The following is a 17,083-nucleotide window of genomic DNA, read 5'->3' on the forward strand; positions in this document are numbered from 1 at the left end:
AAAAAATTACCATTATTTGATAGATGTACCGGGGGAAAAGAAATGGTTATTGGATATTTTGAGTTTCTGGTATGCACTGGCTGGAAATTAATGGTCTAAGAAGGGCTGTTAAAATCGTGTGATGAAAAATTTAAGTGGCACTAATAACCCTCGAATTTCTATAGAACTGTAAGTTTTTTTTGTTAATAATTGTTATTGTTATTGTATGGGAGTGAAAACGTGTTCAGTCGATTTATGTGTCATGTGGTGCCTTGAAAGAACTGGATGTTGCCACCAGTTGGACATGTTAAAGGATGCCATTATGGAGAAATCGCTGTTGCCATGTGCGTACTGAAATGTTCGCGGAGAAATATCCGCAACAAACTCATCAAATATTCATTTCTTTTTGTAAGTAAATAATCGAAGTAATACTAAAAAAGAATTGGACAATGGATGAGAAATTAAGTGTAATTATATATAAAAACAATACATGATAGAAAAGTTTTGCGTCCATTTGATGGCTCGTAATTTTGCTATTAACTTAAATGCAGTCCGCCATGCACTGAAAAATCTAGTATTTTATTATCGGTTAAGTTAACTATTGGTATAACCGAGTATGTCCGTCATGACACGCGTGGCAGCCTTTGGACAATTATTTTCAATGACGTGCTGGAAGTAGATTACGATAGCTATGAAGCCATGATATCATTTTGGTAAATACAGGGTGCTTCACAAATTCGCAAATATTGTAGTTTAAAAATCCATAAAAATTGAAGGAATTGGTATATTTGAATGCGGTATGCGAGAAAGTTATTCTCATAGAGGGGATTTTTTTTTTTTTTTTTTTGGTACGGAAAAATAATTTATTTTAAAGTTTTGTCAATAGAGGACGCTGCATGAAAAAAAATCACAGAATTCTGGACCTGAACCTCTCTTCAATTTCTTCTGTGTCCGGAACGTTCACAAAGCCTCAGCCGGCTGAGGCTTTATGAAGGTTTACTTTTATGAACCCTTGTGAACGTGGCTGAGGTAGAACAACTTCACCAATAATGCTTTATTCACCAACGTCACAAAATCTTTTGTAAGTTCCAGTAACAAAATTCAGAAATGAGTTTTTAATCGTAATCTCGTAATTTTATAGGACTCTGATTTGCATATTTAAAGTGATTTTCTATCGTGAAACGTTCTCCATCGAAAAAAATTTGAACTAATTTTTTTTCCGTACCAAAATAATAATAATGATAATAATAATTTCCCCTTCGAGAGAATAGCTTTTTCTCAAACCGCATTCAATTCCTTCAATTTTTATGAAGTTTTAAACTATTTACGAATTTATGGGAGAGAGAGAGAGAGAGATACCCTGTTCTTTCCAATGGTACTGGTCACACAGTTGTTTAGATATAGTTTAGATGAGCAGTTTTAAAAAGCTAGTTTGGTGACCCCTAGGGTTCCCTAAGATGATAATCAGAACAAAGCAAAAATTTAAATGCAAATATAGCGAGAGTCTGTGGTACATCGTAGACCCAGACAATCAAAAATATCTTTATATATCTTTGTAAAATAATTACAAAACCTCGAGAGAGGGCTTTCTTAATCGATTTTGTTTATTCAAAATACTTTTTGGAAAAAAAGTATGTAACAGAAAATTGTCTTGAAGAAATTCATTTCGCCTCCTTCCAAACCTAATGCGCGCCTCCAACGATCACTCCTACGTACGCTCCTGCTGTAACCCTGTGTTCACGGCTGAGGGGCCCTTTCACACTGAGCGGATGCGGACGCAGGGCCGGAAGAAGTTTCAACTATTGGTACATACGAAGCCTTTCAGACGATGCGGAATGCGCCCGCAACTTGGAAGTATTCGCGCGGGTCCGAATGGCATCCGCACTTGTCCAAACCTAAGTGCGGTCTCCGCATCCGCATATACAAGTTTTGTACATTAGGTTATATGGAACTATTCACGCGAGAGGGTCCGGGTCGAACTCGCTCGCATCTTTGGCTGTTTCAAAGATGATTTTGCATGGAACTTTTTTAATTATTTGCCATAAATACCCTTAAAAACACCATTATGAAGGTCCCTATACATCAAAAGAATGTACCCACATACGTCTATCCATCTTGAGATAGAGGAGATATAGCAACTGCCTACGTGTTACATACTTAAACACGAGGATTTTTTATTAAAATTATTTTAAAAAATTTTTATGCGACAAAACATGGGTAAATTTTGGTGATGTTTGAAAAAGTTGCATGTTGTTAAAGTTCAATAAAAAAAAATAACCATCAATTAAAATCCTAAAAGCTCGTGTTAAAGTACCGTAAACTAGAATGACTTTGTGCCACTTTTCGAGTTTTTTCATTGATATCAACTCTTATGATTTGCCTAGGCTGCTGGTGATTTTATTAAAGGTAGCCTCACATGTCAGCTTTCGATTTCTGGTTTAAAAAAAAAATATGATGACAAAGAAAGGACAGCGAATTTTTTTCGCGTGGCAATGAATATCTGTAGAATCTTCCACATTGTCAACCCCTGGGGGATGGCAACTATGTGCCATCACTTTTTCTCGCCTGTCACACCCCTTTTTATTAAATTCCGGTTGTTAACTTTACTTACAACCCTTTGGAAAAATTATTTCCGCCCATTTTGAATTTTCAAATAAAATAATCTCTGAAACCTAAAAAATCAGTTTATTAACATTTTTAAGTAAAGAAAGCATTTATTTTTACTTTTTTTTGGAAACGCTTTAATTTGCTGACACAGTAACAAAAATAAAGAAGACTTAAAACTCTAAAAAAAATATAAGGCTCTTAAAAAACAATAACACACTTATAAATATAACATTCATTTCTTCGAATCCACTACGAAGTTGTTGTCCCTGCAATTGGTCGAGGTTTCTTGATTTCCATTATGATTCGGCTCCTTGGACACCAAATTTCGTCAACTGAGTCAGGCCATGAGTAAAATTTGTCAACTTTTTTTCATGGCCCTTACACACGCCTCCCCCAATATGATCAAAAATGGTGAGCATCTGTTTGTTTCTTATTATTCTAAGAGCCTCTTCAAGTGCTTCATTTGAGTAATAGCGGTAGGTTCGACTACCCAGCTTTCACATATACATCCCATTGCTGGGACAATAACAAACTAGTGAAAAAAGGGCAAAAACCCTGAAAAAACAGGGGGTACAAAGTCACTACCTGAATCCCCATTTTTTTTTGTTTATATACGTCATATTTCTGCCAAAATGCAGTATTTTTTACAATTCCAATAGGTATTTCAGTAACTTCTACACAGATATTAAATTACCTAGTGTCCACTAAACACACACTGTCTACACCAGGAGAGGTTTCCATACACTTGAAAAATTTCGCGTAAATATCACAATATAACCTAAAAAATTCTCTACACAACAACTGACAGCAGATGATGCAATAAATGCTGTCGGTGAGTCACCTAAAGCCCGTTAATCGGCATCAGCCCAGGAAGTGCTTTCGTCCTAAAATCCGTCAATGGCACATAGTCGGAAGCTTTGCACAAAGTCACCCCACTTTACGGTATGCGGTGTTGAGAGAGACACAGGGTATCAAGACATTTGAATGAGTGATGTTTGAGAAAATGTTCCTTATCTAATGAAAAAACTTAGATTTGAGAAAAAAAACCCATTTTACAATGAAAAACATTAGCATGTGTGTATAATGCCTGCCAGCAATTTACATTAAAATATTTTAAGAAAATTTTTAGTATACAGGTAGAACCTTCCTTTTGTCCATACTTCACAATTTTATTCTTAAATAATAAAATAAAACTTTAAAAAAATTAAATACTATAAAAAAAACAACTCGCTATTCACGTACAGCGTTCACTGGGTGAAAACAAAATGAGTCTGAAGATGCGGAGGAAACGCCCGCAAATATGTGCTCGTGTGTAAGGGGCCTAAGGGGCCGGGAACCTGACAATTTGCTAACACAACCATGCTACAGTTATTCAAGTAGCCGTTTTTGGCCTTAAATTTTAGAAACCTATGTTTTCCGTCCTCAGAAAAAATTGCATGTGTTCTCCAAGGGGCATCAAGAGTACACGAGACAACACACACTGCTAAGCGTATATTATTATCAAAAATTACTTGACGTTTTACTTTGATTATAACTAGAGAGCCACACACACACACAGGATTATATGCATATGCACATATGCATTTGCATATTTTGACCTATTTTAGCATATGATATAAGTGCATAAAATCAAAGAATTTTCAGAATAAGTGCATATTTTTGAAGGTTTATTTAAGCTCACTTTTTTTTTTTAATTTTTCAAACAAATATTGCTCATAATATTTTCATAACATCGGGTTGTTATGAAAATATGAACCGCCGGTGATGGTATTTAGTGAATTAACAGAGATGTTTACAATAAATACTGCATTTTTCAAATAATCAACCGTTTCATTGTAATGTTATTCCTAGACGTATGTCAAAAAAGAGTGTTCAAATTTTTTTAGAAAATAGTGTCCAAATTCTTTTGTTAATGATTATTTCATTACTGAGCAATAAACTAGAAATTAAAAATGCCTAAATAAAAAAATATGTAGAAGTTGTTTGCATATTTTAAGTGCACATTTTGGCATTTTTAAGTGCACATTTTTCAATTTCAAGTGCACATTTTTCAATTTCAAGTGCACATTTTTCAATTTCAAGTGCACATTTTTCAATTTCAAGTGCACATTTTTCAATTTCAAGTGCACATTTTTCAATTTCAAGTGCATATTTTTCAATTTCAAGTGCATATTTTAAAGCATATTTCGCCACTTTTTAGAGCATATAATCCGGGCTCTAATTATAATCAATCTTTATAGTTACAACTGTGAATATCTGTACAATGTGTATGCTTCCATAGATTTTTATTCTGAAGTTTTTCAAAAAATCGTCAGGAAAAAAGGATTTTTTTCCTTCTATGGACGGGTTGCCGACTGCCGATTTTGCCTCAATCTTGTCGACGTGTAGCAAGCAGCACCACACACTGTGAGAACCAATGCTTAAAGCGTAATTTCTGATACAATCCTAATAATTTCGCTCATTTTCTTCGGGAATACACCGAAACCAAAACACGATAAGTCTTTAAAGTGCGTTGCCCGAAGCTGCTTCTATTTAGAGTAGAAATAATCCCCATCATTTAATCGGGCTTTTAAGAAATATACAATTATCTTTTACATTGGTTTTTTGTTTGAGAGCTGATTTCAATAGAAAATAAATGTAAGAATATGTGATTTTAAGAAAACATTCATTTTCTTTGGCGACGTCCTTAACGTCTACGGGCAACAACAATCGATGCGAGATCTTCCCACAAAAAGAAAAACAAATGACCCAAATGAATCATAAATTGGATCTTCTTTTTTGGTCCCATTCAATACAGATGATACCGATCGTTTCCAAAAACAACGACAATCAAAAGATCGAATAGATTTTTATTACGAAGAATAACAAATATTTCTCGTCTCTCTTTTCTATTTTTTGTACCCATTGATACAGAAAAGAAGCCTCAGAGATTTCAGAGAATTCTCTACGGGCAGTAGTCAATCAGTCCATCGCGAGGAGATGGCAAATTGCGTGTTTTGGGCTATTTATCTCAGTTGTTGCTGCTGCCTTGCAATTTTCTGGAACAAACAGAACCCACCTCTTGTTGATCCAACGACACTCATCAAAATCGGATTAAATAAACACCGGTGGTTAGTTATATCAATTGTGAAATGTGGTGCCACAGGAGAGGTTACATAACCTTTAATTTTTTTTTTCTCTCTCTCTTATACGATCTACTCCATCATTTTTTGGTTGGACCAAGAACAATAATCGAAAGATCATTTCTAGGATATGATCATAGTGGGAAAGGGAGGTTCTCATTGAAAAACACCACTCGTGTTTTTCCTAGTGTTACTCCCACTTTTTTCTATATACCTACAACTAGTTATTAGCCATGTTGTTTTAACATTAAGGTGATGTTTTTCTTTAGTTTGTGTGTTTGTGGAAATCACACAGTGTGTGTGTTTTCTTTTCTACTTCCATTTAATCTAATGTTACGAACAGGTGGTAATTTTTTTGTTTGGTTTAGGTTCCACGAATATATTATTTTGATGCCGAGATAAGAACTAATTTTTTGCTTTTATCAGTATAAAATAGTACTTCATTATTGAACTAAATTTTCTAGAAATGTTAGTGATTTTTTTCATGTGTTTTTTTTTACACACTATGGTTAGCTTGACAGCTGGTATTAGATGAAGTTTATAGGCATTTTAATGCTAGGATCTGTTGAAATTTGAGTAATAAAACGTAATTTACAATTAAAAACAATTAATTTGTAAATATTATTATACGGAGTAGCATATTCTACATCGGGGGGTCTTAAACTTTTCAGACACGGCGGGCCAAATAGAAACTTTCCATGAAGCTCGCGGGCCTCCAACTCATATAATTTAGTGACATCTTGGTAGAGGGGACCGATGGGTCCTTGTCAACATTTTTACATACTCCGGGAATGTCAAACAATAGTAGATTCGTCCAGCCTTGTTTCCTACATTCAAAACATAATAAATAGGCAGTACGAAATACATTGCGACGTATATTATTTTTTAAACGTTATTTCAATGCTTCAGGTTCATGATGGATGAAGATATATATATATATATATCACCGAAATTCATACGAGTAAAATCAGAAAGTTTCATTTAAATTCAAAGATATAGATGACGCTTAAAGAAACAAATCATTATATAATTAAATAATAAGAATTATTTTGGCCGTATTAACCAATATTTTAGTACATCCAATTTCGTTGTAAGTGATTTCAGCTTTCTTAAATATCATTAAAATGTTAAATTACAGTACATGTGTTAAAAAAAACCAATTCTCAGAAAAAAGAAAAATATCGTTTGTGACATCATTGGCAATAGATGCTACTACAGTCGAATCCCATTTTAGCGAAAATCTCGTTTTAACGAACACTTTTCTAATCCCCCCGATAGGTTTACATAGAGACAATGTAAATACCTGGAATTCCTTTATAACGAAATTTCGTTATAGCGAAGTGACTTCCCCGGTCTCTCGGAGTTCGTTATAACGGGATTCGACTGTAGTAGAAAACAAAACCAATTTTGATTTAAACGCATAATTAACGGATCCGACACTAAAAACGGACTTCGATACATTGGTTTCAATGATCGAGAAGAAAATAAATATAAATTATTTTAACCGATATTTGACACTGTTGAATTTCACTCTGATTGAGCTCAATTGTTAAAAATTTAATCAGAATCATAACTCACACAAACACAATGTCAATTTTTCCAAAATAAGAGAGAAAAATATTAAATACTCATTAATTAAGGAATTAGTGTTCTAAATTGACAGCAGATAACGCTAGCACAAAAACAACTTTTCTGCTATGCGTGCGCATCAACAAATTTCTGATCGCTCTTTCAATTTTTAAACCAAATTACAGGTAATTTATACACATGATTATTACTACTTCACCAAACACCAACTCTGACCATATCGTAACTTACTGCCATTAATGAGATCTGTTGGAAATGAAGGCACCTCACTCTACTGGTGGTCGCCTCAAGTTCGTTAGGGAAAACATCTTATCTCTATAATCCTCCCTTAGGTTCGAACCCGGGACCGTGGCAGCATCTTACCACCCCGCTACTCGGGCGCTACATATGATTACTGGTTACTCAGACAATATGTTTGAGAAATTTCAAAATCCCCTACTTAACCTACAATGATGAAAATCAGACTGAGGGCAATCGACCTGTTGCGGAAACACGAAAATTCAAAACTTTCCATTTCGAGGGCAATCGACCGAGCCTCAAAAAAAGCGCATTTATTCACAGACATTGCCAAGAAATTCCTTTTTAAACAGAGCATTTCGGAAGAATGAAACTATTGGCAGTGAATTTTCAGAAAAGCCCTCTGTCGGAAAATATTGTCATAAAAGAATATCGATAAATCGTCATATGCTAAAAACAAATATAGCATTTCAAATATTTATTTTACACACATACGCATAATTACAGCAGAGTATTAAGAAAAATCTACTTGCCGAAAACCGTTTGAAATTTTATTGTTAAAAAACTTTTAAATTTGAGAAAATATTCTACAAATAATATTTTGTGTGTTATTTGAAATATTCATATCACAATTAAATCAATTAAAAATAACTGTGTAAGGATTAACTACACGGATATATCCGTCAATAGGTTGTAAATATTTGCCTGTTGTGGTCTTTGTATTTGAATACTGTATACAGTGGATCATACTCACAACGTTCCCACTTTATACGAGTTATTTTCGTGGTCCAACTGCGACGAATACCCATTGAAATTTCCCGTTAAAAGTGTTCCCCCGCTTACAACGTTTTTTTCATGATTGGTTTTTGAAAAACGTTATAGACGAGATGCACTGTATCTGACCGACTATAGATATAGTGCTGTACTTAATTACCCATAATTATAATGCTCATGTTCGTTTGTTTTTTAAATTTTTAAGTCTATGCCTAGCTAATGACTGATTATAGGTATTTCTTATACCAACCCAATTATCCCTCTTAAATTACCATGATGTTGACTCAATACCAGAAAAACTGGACTAAAAACTCGGGGCGATATTGACTCGATTATTTATTCATGAGCTCACACACGGACGAAAATTCCATTCTTCCACAAAATTTGATTTAATGTCATAAAATTCAATAATTCATTTATGGAAGACCTTGGGAAAGACTATCATGTACTGAAGCGCATTATCTGATGCAATTTTACGCTGCAGACATCGCCCTTCGTATCAATAGTGGCGGACAAGTAGGTGCACTTTTTTGCATATTAGTCCTTGTGAAAATGTCCTTAACAATCCCCTGCATATAATAAAGCGGAACGATAATTGTCTGACCAATGAATACTGATCAATCTGATTGATTAGAAATCAAGATCTGTCATTTGACCAAAAAAAAAATCAAGCAAAGGTTCGTTCAAGAACCTTCATTATGGCCTCCACGAGTGTGATAATTAGAGTAAAAGTTCCCTTAATGCCAATTCACAATCACGAAGAAAGTTGTCGTTGTAACGGACTTCTCGTTATAAACGAATTTCCATTTCTGGTAAAGGTTAAAAAATTGCAGTTAAAATTTTTTTTTCTGTAAGGGTAGAAAAATTTCTATTTTTTCAACATTAAAACGCCTTTCATATCATTTCGTTCTAATGTTGACAAATGAACGGAATTCTAATCAGGAAATTTATTTTCAGTCTCACAGCAGTTGATTCTCTAAGACACCAGTTCACAGCCGGTGCTCCACGGAACCCTTGGGGTTTCCGTGTCACTCTCCAGGGGCTCCGCAGCCACTCGAGGGGGAAAAAACCCCAGTAAATTTGAAAAAAATAATTATAATTATTTTTGAACAATAAAAATAAATCAGTACTCCGCGAGTCAAAAAAGGTTGGGAACAGCTGCTCTAAGGCCGGGATTACGCTTTAAAAGTTTGATAAAAGATCTTTTGCAAAACTTAAAAAAATGCAGCCAATAACCCTATCGGTTGCACTTGTGCGAATGTAACCGGTACGATTATTGCTAGCATTTTTCAAGTTCTATAAAAAAACTTTTATCAAACTTTTATGGTGTAACGCCTGCCTAAGAAATTTTTGCATATATTTTTTTATTCTCAGTGATTTAGTCAACCCACTGAATAATTTATGGCAGTGATTCTCAACTGGGGTTCATATAGCCCCCACACCCGGTGGTATTGGGATATTCTAAAGGGGGCCACGGGCTGAATAAAGAGGTAGGAGAAAGGCCCGTCCTAGAATAGGCACGATAAAAAGATTCCAGTCTATAAGCCCAGTTGCAGTATATGAAGACCCATGAAGGCCCCTCAAAGGCTGCTAAATATTAGGACACATATATTGACCACGCATATCATCATGGTTGCCAAAGAAAGCATTTTTGTTCACGCATGTTCATCAGAACAGTTTCATCATCACCGATGAAAAAATTAAATGACCATTATATATTATGTACCCGCGTCGGGCCCGTGGTCGGAAAAAAAATGCATGATCGATCCAAATTTTTTAAATTTTCTGGACATGTCGGGCCATAGATTTGTCCAGTCCTGAGCCGTACACGTTATGACGGACTTTTACTATACTATAAAATATCGTCCCCTCCCCCCTCATGCTAGAAGCAGGAATGTGCAAATTTTTCTTTTATCAGCTGTTTGTGTACCTTGTTTTGCTATCTAAGTTTTACCTGAAACGCCAATGTGTATCCCCATTGAAACACACGTTACAAAACATTTTGGCAAAATAACATCCATAGAGAATCATGGACAGAGTAGGCATATTCAAACGCGAGTAAGGCCGGGATTACACTATAAAAGTTTGGTAAAATTTTCTATGAAACTTGAGAAATGCAGAGAATAAGGTCATCGGTTGCATTTTCTAGAATGTAACCAATAACATTACTGGTTGGATTTTTCAAGTTTTATAAAAAGACTTTTATCAAACTTTTATAGTGTAATACCGGCTTAAATGCCATAGAGTAGGCATTCAACAATTCCCACCTTCTTTTTTTATTTTTTCGAATGACATTGCACATTAGTGCTTCTAGCATGGGGGAGGACGATTAGGCCGAGATTACACTATAAAGGTTTTATAAAAGTACTTCTATCAAACTTTTACAATGTTAACTATTAACTTTTACAATGTTAACTATTAACTTTTGCAATGTTAACTACAATGTTAACACTATTAATGTTTGATGAAAGATTTTTTACAAAACTTGTAAAAAAAATAATAAGTCTTATTGTTTTTTACTCGTACGCTTATTGGCTGCATTTTTCAAAATTAATAAAATAACTTTTACAAAACTTTTATAGTGTAATACAGGCCTTATACGGTATAAAAATTATTATTTTTTACTGAAATTCTGAATCGAAATTTCATTTTTGTTTAACGTTATTTTGCAGATCTAAGAGTGAAATCCGAGCTTTCGTCAAATCCAGTGGATGACCGGACGAAAATTCCAGACTTCGGATCGTGCTCCGTCAAGACAGAATCGACGGGACTCCCCACGGCAGGCTGCTTGTCTGCCGCGGGAATGGGCCAATACCACGGACCTAACGCTCAACGGATGTTTGGTAGCTCCCCAAATGCGTTCAGATCGCAGTCCCCCATCAGCCCCGGGAACTGTATGCCGCTGTTGCCCTCGGAGAGAATCCACCCTATTCACCACGGCTACCATCATCAGTACGACGACGCGTCTAGGTACCTCCATAAACACTACCATCAACAACAACAGCACCATCACCAGCAGCAGCAACAGCTTCGTCCGGGGTCTCCTTGTTCGACGATGTGCGACGTTGCCGGACACCTGAACATGGACGAGCGACCGAAGATATGGTCACTGGCCCACACGGCGACCTCCGACAGCCCACCAAACCTCAAACGGTCGGAGTCGCTGACGCAGATCATGCCCGTTCCGCCGACGGCGACGGAGGAATACGGTTTGAACTGCGGCGGGAACTCCCCGAAAGAACCACCAAACGCGCCGGTGGCGGCTCCGGGATCCGGAGCTTACGGCGCCTGCGGCGGACGGCTCGCGCCGGCTCATCATCATCAGCAGCACCACCACCACCCGCCGGACGAAGTCGGGCGGCGCAACAGCGCCTGGATGAACGGTGACAGCGGTGGCGGTGGCGGCACCACCATGAACACCCGATCGGATTGTGCTCAGGAACCTCAAAACGTCGTCGTCGTCGATTGTGATAGCAGCAAGGGGCAACAACAACAATACGGCAGTTGTTACAATGGACCTCTGAGAGGAGCTTACGCCGGCATGTACGATGCCGGCAAGTGCTATCCCGGTGCTGTCCTCGCCGCATCGTCGCAACCGGTGTTTCAATCGTGCCTATCACCCTCTTCGAACTGCAATCAGAACTACAAAACCGAACACGTTGTCGTCGCACCTTCACCTTACAGCATGAGCGGCGGTTGCGGGGACGTGGCATCCGCATCGTCGTCGACGGCCTCATCGCCAGCTGGTGTGACGACGAGGCCACGCCCTTCCGATGTGCAACAGCAACCACCGCCACCCTCCTGTGAGTACATGCAATCTTTAGTTCCTGCTCCTCGTAAACCAGCCGGCTATCTGGACGACGAGAAATCCGGGGCTGCGGCCGGCATGGCAGCCGCTCTGCCTGATTTCGAACCCTGCGAAATGAACAGAGGTAAATATCAGGGGGACTTTAAATCGAGGCATCTCGCATATGTGTAAATGCCACTCGATCACGCCGTAAGAATCATTCTGTGAAAAATATGGATTGAATCAGTGGTTCTCAAAATTTTGTCACCCGTGTCTTCCTTGCCCAATTCATGGTTCATCTGTGGCTTTTCATGAGTACATTGTTTCTCCACCTTTATAGCGCCCCCGCCCCCTCCCGTTTGTACCATATTTTCTTCTCGTGGCCCCTAGTCTTATCTAGGGTCCTACATATACTCCCACCTTTTACACTTATTGAATTTAATTCAGGCACAACTGAATTTATAGTGATGAAGATTTTTTTATAAATAAGGATCGATCGATCTCTGGACCCCTGGGCCAAGGGCGGGTCTAAAAGGGGAGGATCATCCAACCCAATAGCCGAAATATATGGGGAAATATATATGGTGTGTAAAATGCAGGACGATTCAATGCACCTCCACAATGAATCGCATTTATCGACACATGGGGTGGAGAGGGTGATTTGTCCTCACCCTGGATCCGTGCCTACTCCGGACTAGAGTTCTGTGAACTTCCTTCATGTGGAGTTTCATGCATAGCCGTCTCAACATCGTGGCTCCTTGAGCAGAGTGATGTTCTGGGACCCACACTTAACTGAGCAACCAACAGCTTACATATCTCATACTTACACTCGAAAATCAGGGCCAGATCTCATCGTGTGCCCCCCCCCCTTCCTGAGGAACCTGGTTGGGAACACATGGGTTAAGGTTGCCCTGATATTCCATGGACATCTCTGCTAGATTCTTGATCACATTTTTGTCCACCATATTTTACTTGAAAGATTTTTTTTTCAGATTTCTCTGTGGCCCTCTTCACCACTTGTCGTGGCTCCCCCTTTCATCTGATTTTCCACCCGTGCCCCCTCCCCCAGAATATTCCAGGACCAGGGGGGGGGGGAGGAGCCGTATAGATTCCATGTTGAGGAACATTGGTTTAATAAATATTTTTAGTTATATAAGAACCACTTAAAGTAAAAACATGGACAAATATCTCCGGCTCACCACGACATCCCTAAGAGCCACGACGCACACTTTGAGAAACACAGGATTAAATAGTTCATGTCGATATTTCGTGACAATAAACGCTCTCTCAAGAATCCACATCGAGAGAGCCAACATATTAAGTAAATTGAGGACCCCTTCTTCCCTTCCCACAACTCTAAACAGTACTTCAAGTGGGGGCCCCATTTCAGTTTTCGTTGAATGTCGCAAAAGAGTTATATGAGGCCTACTAAATATGCCACATTAATTCAGGGCTGGACAAATCCCAAGCACCAGGTCGACGTGGCAAATAGAAAATCTCGGCATTGCCACCTAAATTTTTTTAAATGTGAGCTAAATTTGAGTGAACTTCTAAATTGGAGTCTAAGGGTGACACAAAATTTTCTGATTACATTACGTATTTTAACAGGGGGGAAAAGTAAAAGAAAACATTGTTTAGGACCGTTTTTCTTCAGCAAAATACAGTAAAACCTCTGTTTTGTGGGACGCCGGTGGGACGAAAGACTTCGTCCATAAAAGAGTAGTGGCCGTTAATGAGGGGTTTTCGAAAGCATACTTTTATTATACGCGGGAAAATTATTTAGCCGTAAAAAAAGAAGGGTGACTGCATCTGAGAGGTGTCCGTTAAGAGCGGGTCTTACTGTAACTAGTATTAGTTAAATTAAATTATTACGCATGGTATTTAAATTTAAATATCATGTCTCCTTCAACATGCCAACTACTTCTTACTTGTCCACAAGTCTTTTCCTCATTTCTTTCGAAAACCCAGGCTGCGGTCTCCGGCTCTTATGTGCCACTGGGCGCAAGTGCAATTTTTCTCCCTAGTCATTGGGTTCAGCTATACATTTATGTCAAATGGCTTTTACGTTGCGTCGAGTTGATGACTGCCTTCATGGGGAGAACGACGCGAGTGATTCGATATTTGCCCGATACGCACGGGGAGCAATAAATCACTGCTATAAATCTTTGCTAACTTTCTCCGACACAACTTTGCCTCTTTTGAGGTAACGGAAGTAAGGTGCTTTACATCAGTCCGGGGTTGTGAGCGGTTCTATCTATCTGTCTAAAAATATGAAGTATTTTTAATGTCATCTCTTACTCGGTGGGACAAGAGAAACCATTCGCTAGTTTGTGGGCACCTGAACAAACATTCTCCCTATTGATAAGTCCCCTACAGAGCCTATTTAGTGAATCTGCTGACGTAATACTTGTACGGCCCCCCCTAAGTCGAATTTGGCCTGAGTTCGATTCCTATTAAAAAGACGTGGGCAGAATTGCCTTTCGAAGCAGTAGGTCTCGACATAAAAATGGAAGAACCTGGTTACGACAAAAAATGACCACCTTAAGCACAAGCTATATTTAGCTGATAGTTCTGTTTGCAGTAGGCCTATGCCATGAATCGGGAAAGGACGAAACAGGACATCACCCTATGGCATTTTTAACGGTTGCAATTGTTGTCATACATAAAGGTTATTCTATTATAAAACTGCTACCTATCGGAACTGTTATGAGTTTTTGTTCGCTTATAAGGAACAAAGTCATTATTTCAAAATTACTGTTACCGAATGAAAAATTGCAATTTTACGAAGAAATGTAAATGTTTTCGTAAAGAAATATAATATATAATATAAAAAACATTGTGTTCATTGTCTTTATTATATTATTATATTAATTACTGTGCCGTTAGAGCAGTATTTTTCAAATAATGTCTCGCTTCATAGTGAAACGGGAGCGATGAACTGTAAACATTGCTACATGGTACCCAAGTAGTGGTAATACCGCAGAAGTATTGAAGAATCCTAATCATGCACAATGCTATGGGGCTTCTCTTTATGGTAGAATCAGGCAGCCCCAATGCATAGGACCTCCTTGATAATTGTATTTGGCAAAGTGATTTACATGTGAATTGGTAAAAGGTACGTGCTTTCAAATAAATAGGGGAAGTGGGGGCTCAGAATATCACTTCCCCCGACGCCCAGGCTCCCACAAGGGTGGGGCTCACAGGGCTCTAGCCGTGGGGCCGGAGACAATTACCATCATTTTTTTGTTTTTCCATGCTATAAATTCATTATAGAAGGGCCCGTGAGAAGTCTGACTGGGAGGCCCGTCAAAGATTCCATCGTAGGGGGCCTTTCTCCGGCGCACACTTTGAGGAAAAACTGGTGTCGCGGAATATTTGTAACAATTAGCATTATTTGGTCTGCCATTTCTTTTGGTCAAAACGAGGACACACTGCAGCGTGACTTCTCGGAGACCCCGGGGCAGACTTATTCTTGAGCTCCTTGAAATAGGTTATGGTTATGCAAAATAAGTTGATATTTTTGTGGGGGGGAGGCAGCCTAGTTACAGGCCTGACTCAATATGGCTCCCATAAGGACGGGGCTCAGAGAGCCCGGGCAATTCTCATCGTTTTTTGTTTTATTTTTTACCCTATAAATTAACTATTGAAAGCGCCCGTGAAAAGTCTGACCGGGGGTCCCGGCCTAGGCCCCCCCCCCGCACTAGTATGTGCGGGACATATGACTTACTAACCCATGGTGCGGCAGAAAATACAGTATAGCGAAAAGCTATGTTGTGACCCACGGTGCCTTTAACAACACCCCGGACTTCCACGCGGACCACTTTTTTGAAAACCACTGCTCTAAAGAAACAAATCATTATCTTTAATGATTTATAATGCTGAATATATATATTAAAACAATATTAATCTATTTCTTACTGTTGCAGGGAAGCCCGTTCAACCGGACAAAGGTGACGTTTTAGTGACTGAAAATGTGACTATTGCCACGCAGCCGCCTTCATGCCTGGCATTAATCAGATAAAAAGAAAATAACGCAACACCTGTACAATCACCGGGAAATAATGACGACGATAATGATGATGATGATGATGTTTTAAAAATTAAATTAATTATTATATTTGGACTATATATACATTGAAAAAAAAGAAAATGGTTCCTCGTTCTTTCTCCTATTTTTCGGAGTGTTTTTTTTTCCTTCTCGATGTTAATTTTCCGAAATAATGTCTGATTATTCATTATTTCTTCGAAATCACCAACAATTGAAGAAGAAATAATGCGTTGATATTGTTATAATTATTATTATAAAATGACGGTGTATATATATACGTATGTACGTACACGATATGGTGATCTCAATGTAAATCCGACGGAATGTACTTCACTGCGCATGCGTTGTAACGTGTTCATTCACGCTATTTTATGTGAGAAATTCAATAATTATTACATGCTTTGCATAATGTCGTTATTATTATTTTTTATATATAGGTTTTCTCGACGATTCATTAAATTAATTTTAAAATATTTCAGTATGTAATACAAGGAATTATAATAATTATTTCTCATTATTATAATGTTTGTGATTCGTAACATCCGTATGCAGTCAGGGGTGCACAACTTTCTGGCCCGCGGGCCAAATGCGGCCCTATGAGGAGTTCCATCCGGACCGCGAAAGGTGTTCGTGTAGGAAAGTGTCAGGTAAAATGTTAAATATACTGGATCATAAAAATACTGGAAATCGGAATCCATGCGGGCCAATGCCAATTACTTCACAAATTGTCAAAGGTATGCGATGCTGCCATTTTCGGGCCAAAAAATGTTCAAGGAGAAATAAAGTTGTCAGCTATTGCTAAAATTGCTGAAAAATCACCAACGGTGGGAAATAAATGGCTTCCGCAACTCACAATAGATAAAAATAGATGTAATTCATCAGAAAAACGTACTATATTTTTGACAAATATGTAAAATAAATAGTTATCAGAGTCGCAATTAT

At 38.0% G+C, this 17,083-nt stretch overlaps 1 protein-coding gene across 1 annotated transcript in view; it reads left to right on the forward strand.

Annotated features, from left to right (window-relative positions):
* LOC149069001 (uncharacterized) overlaps positions 1 to 16,230 on the forward strand; it is a 117,120-nt gene extending 100,890 nt beyond the window's left edge. Inside the window, exons 5-6 of the mRNA XM_089251113.1 lie at positions 10,979 to 12,238; positions 16,020 to 16,230. Of these exons, the coding sequence (XP_089107239.1) occupies positions 10,979 to 12,238; positions 16,020 to 16,114 (1,355 nt within the window). The 3' untranslated portion in view covers positions 16,115 to 16,230. The remainder of the gene's footprint in view (positions 1 to 10,978; positions 12,239 to 16,019) is intronic.
* The last annotated feature ends 853 nt before the right edge of the window (positions 16,231 to 17,083 follow it).

The sequence above is a fragment of the Pholcus phalangioides genome, unplaced genomic scaffold, assembly GCF_987345545.1.
Source record: "Pholcus phalangioides strain wild (caught in Gottingen) unplaced genomic scaffold, Ppha-v1.0 ptg000024l_1, whole genome shotgun sequence".
NCBI classification, from domain to species: Eukaryota; Metazoa; Arthropoda; class Arachnida; order Araneae; family Pholcidae; genus Pholcus; species Pholcus phalangioides.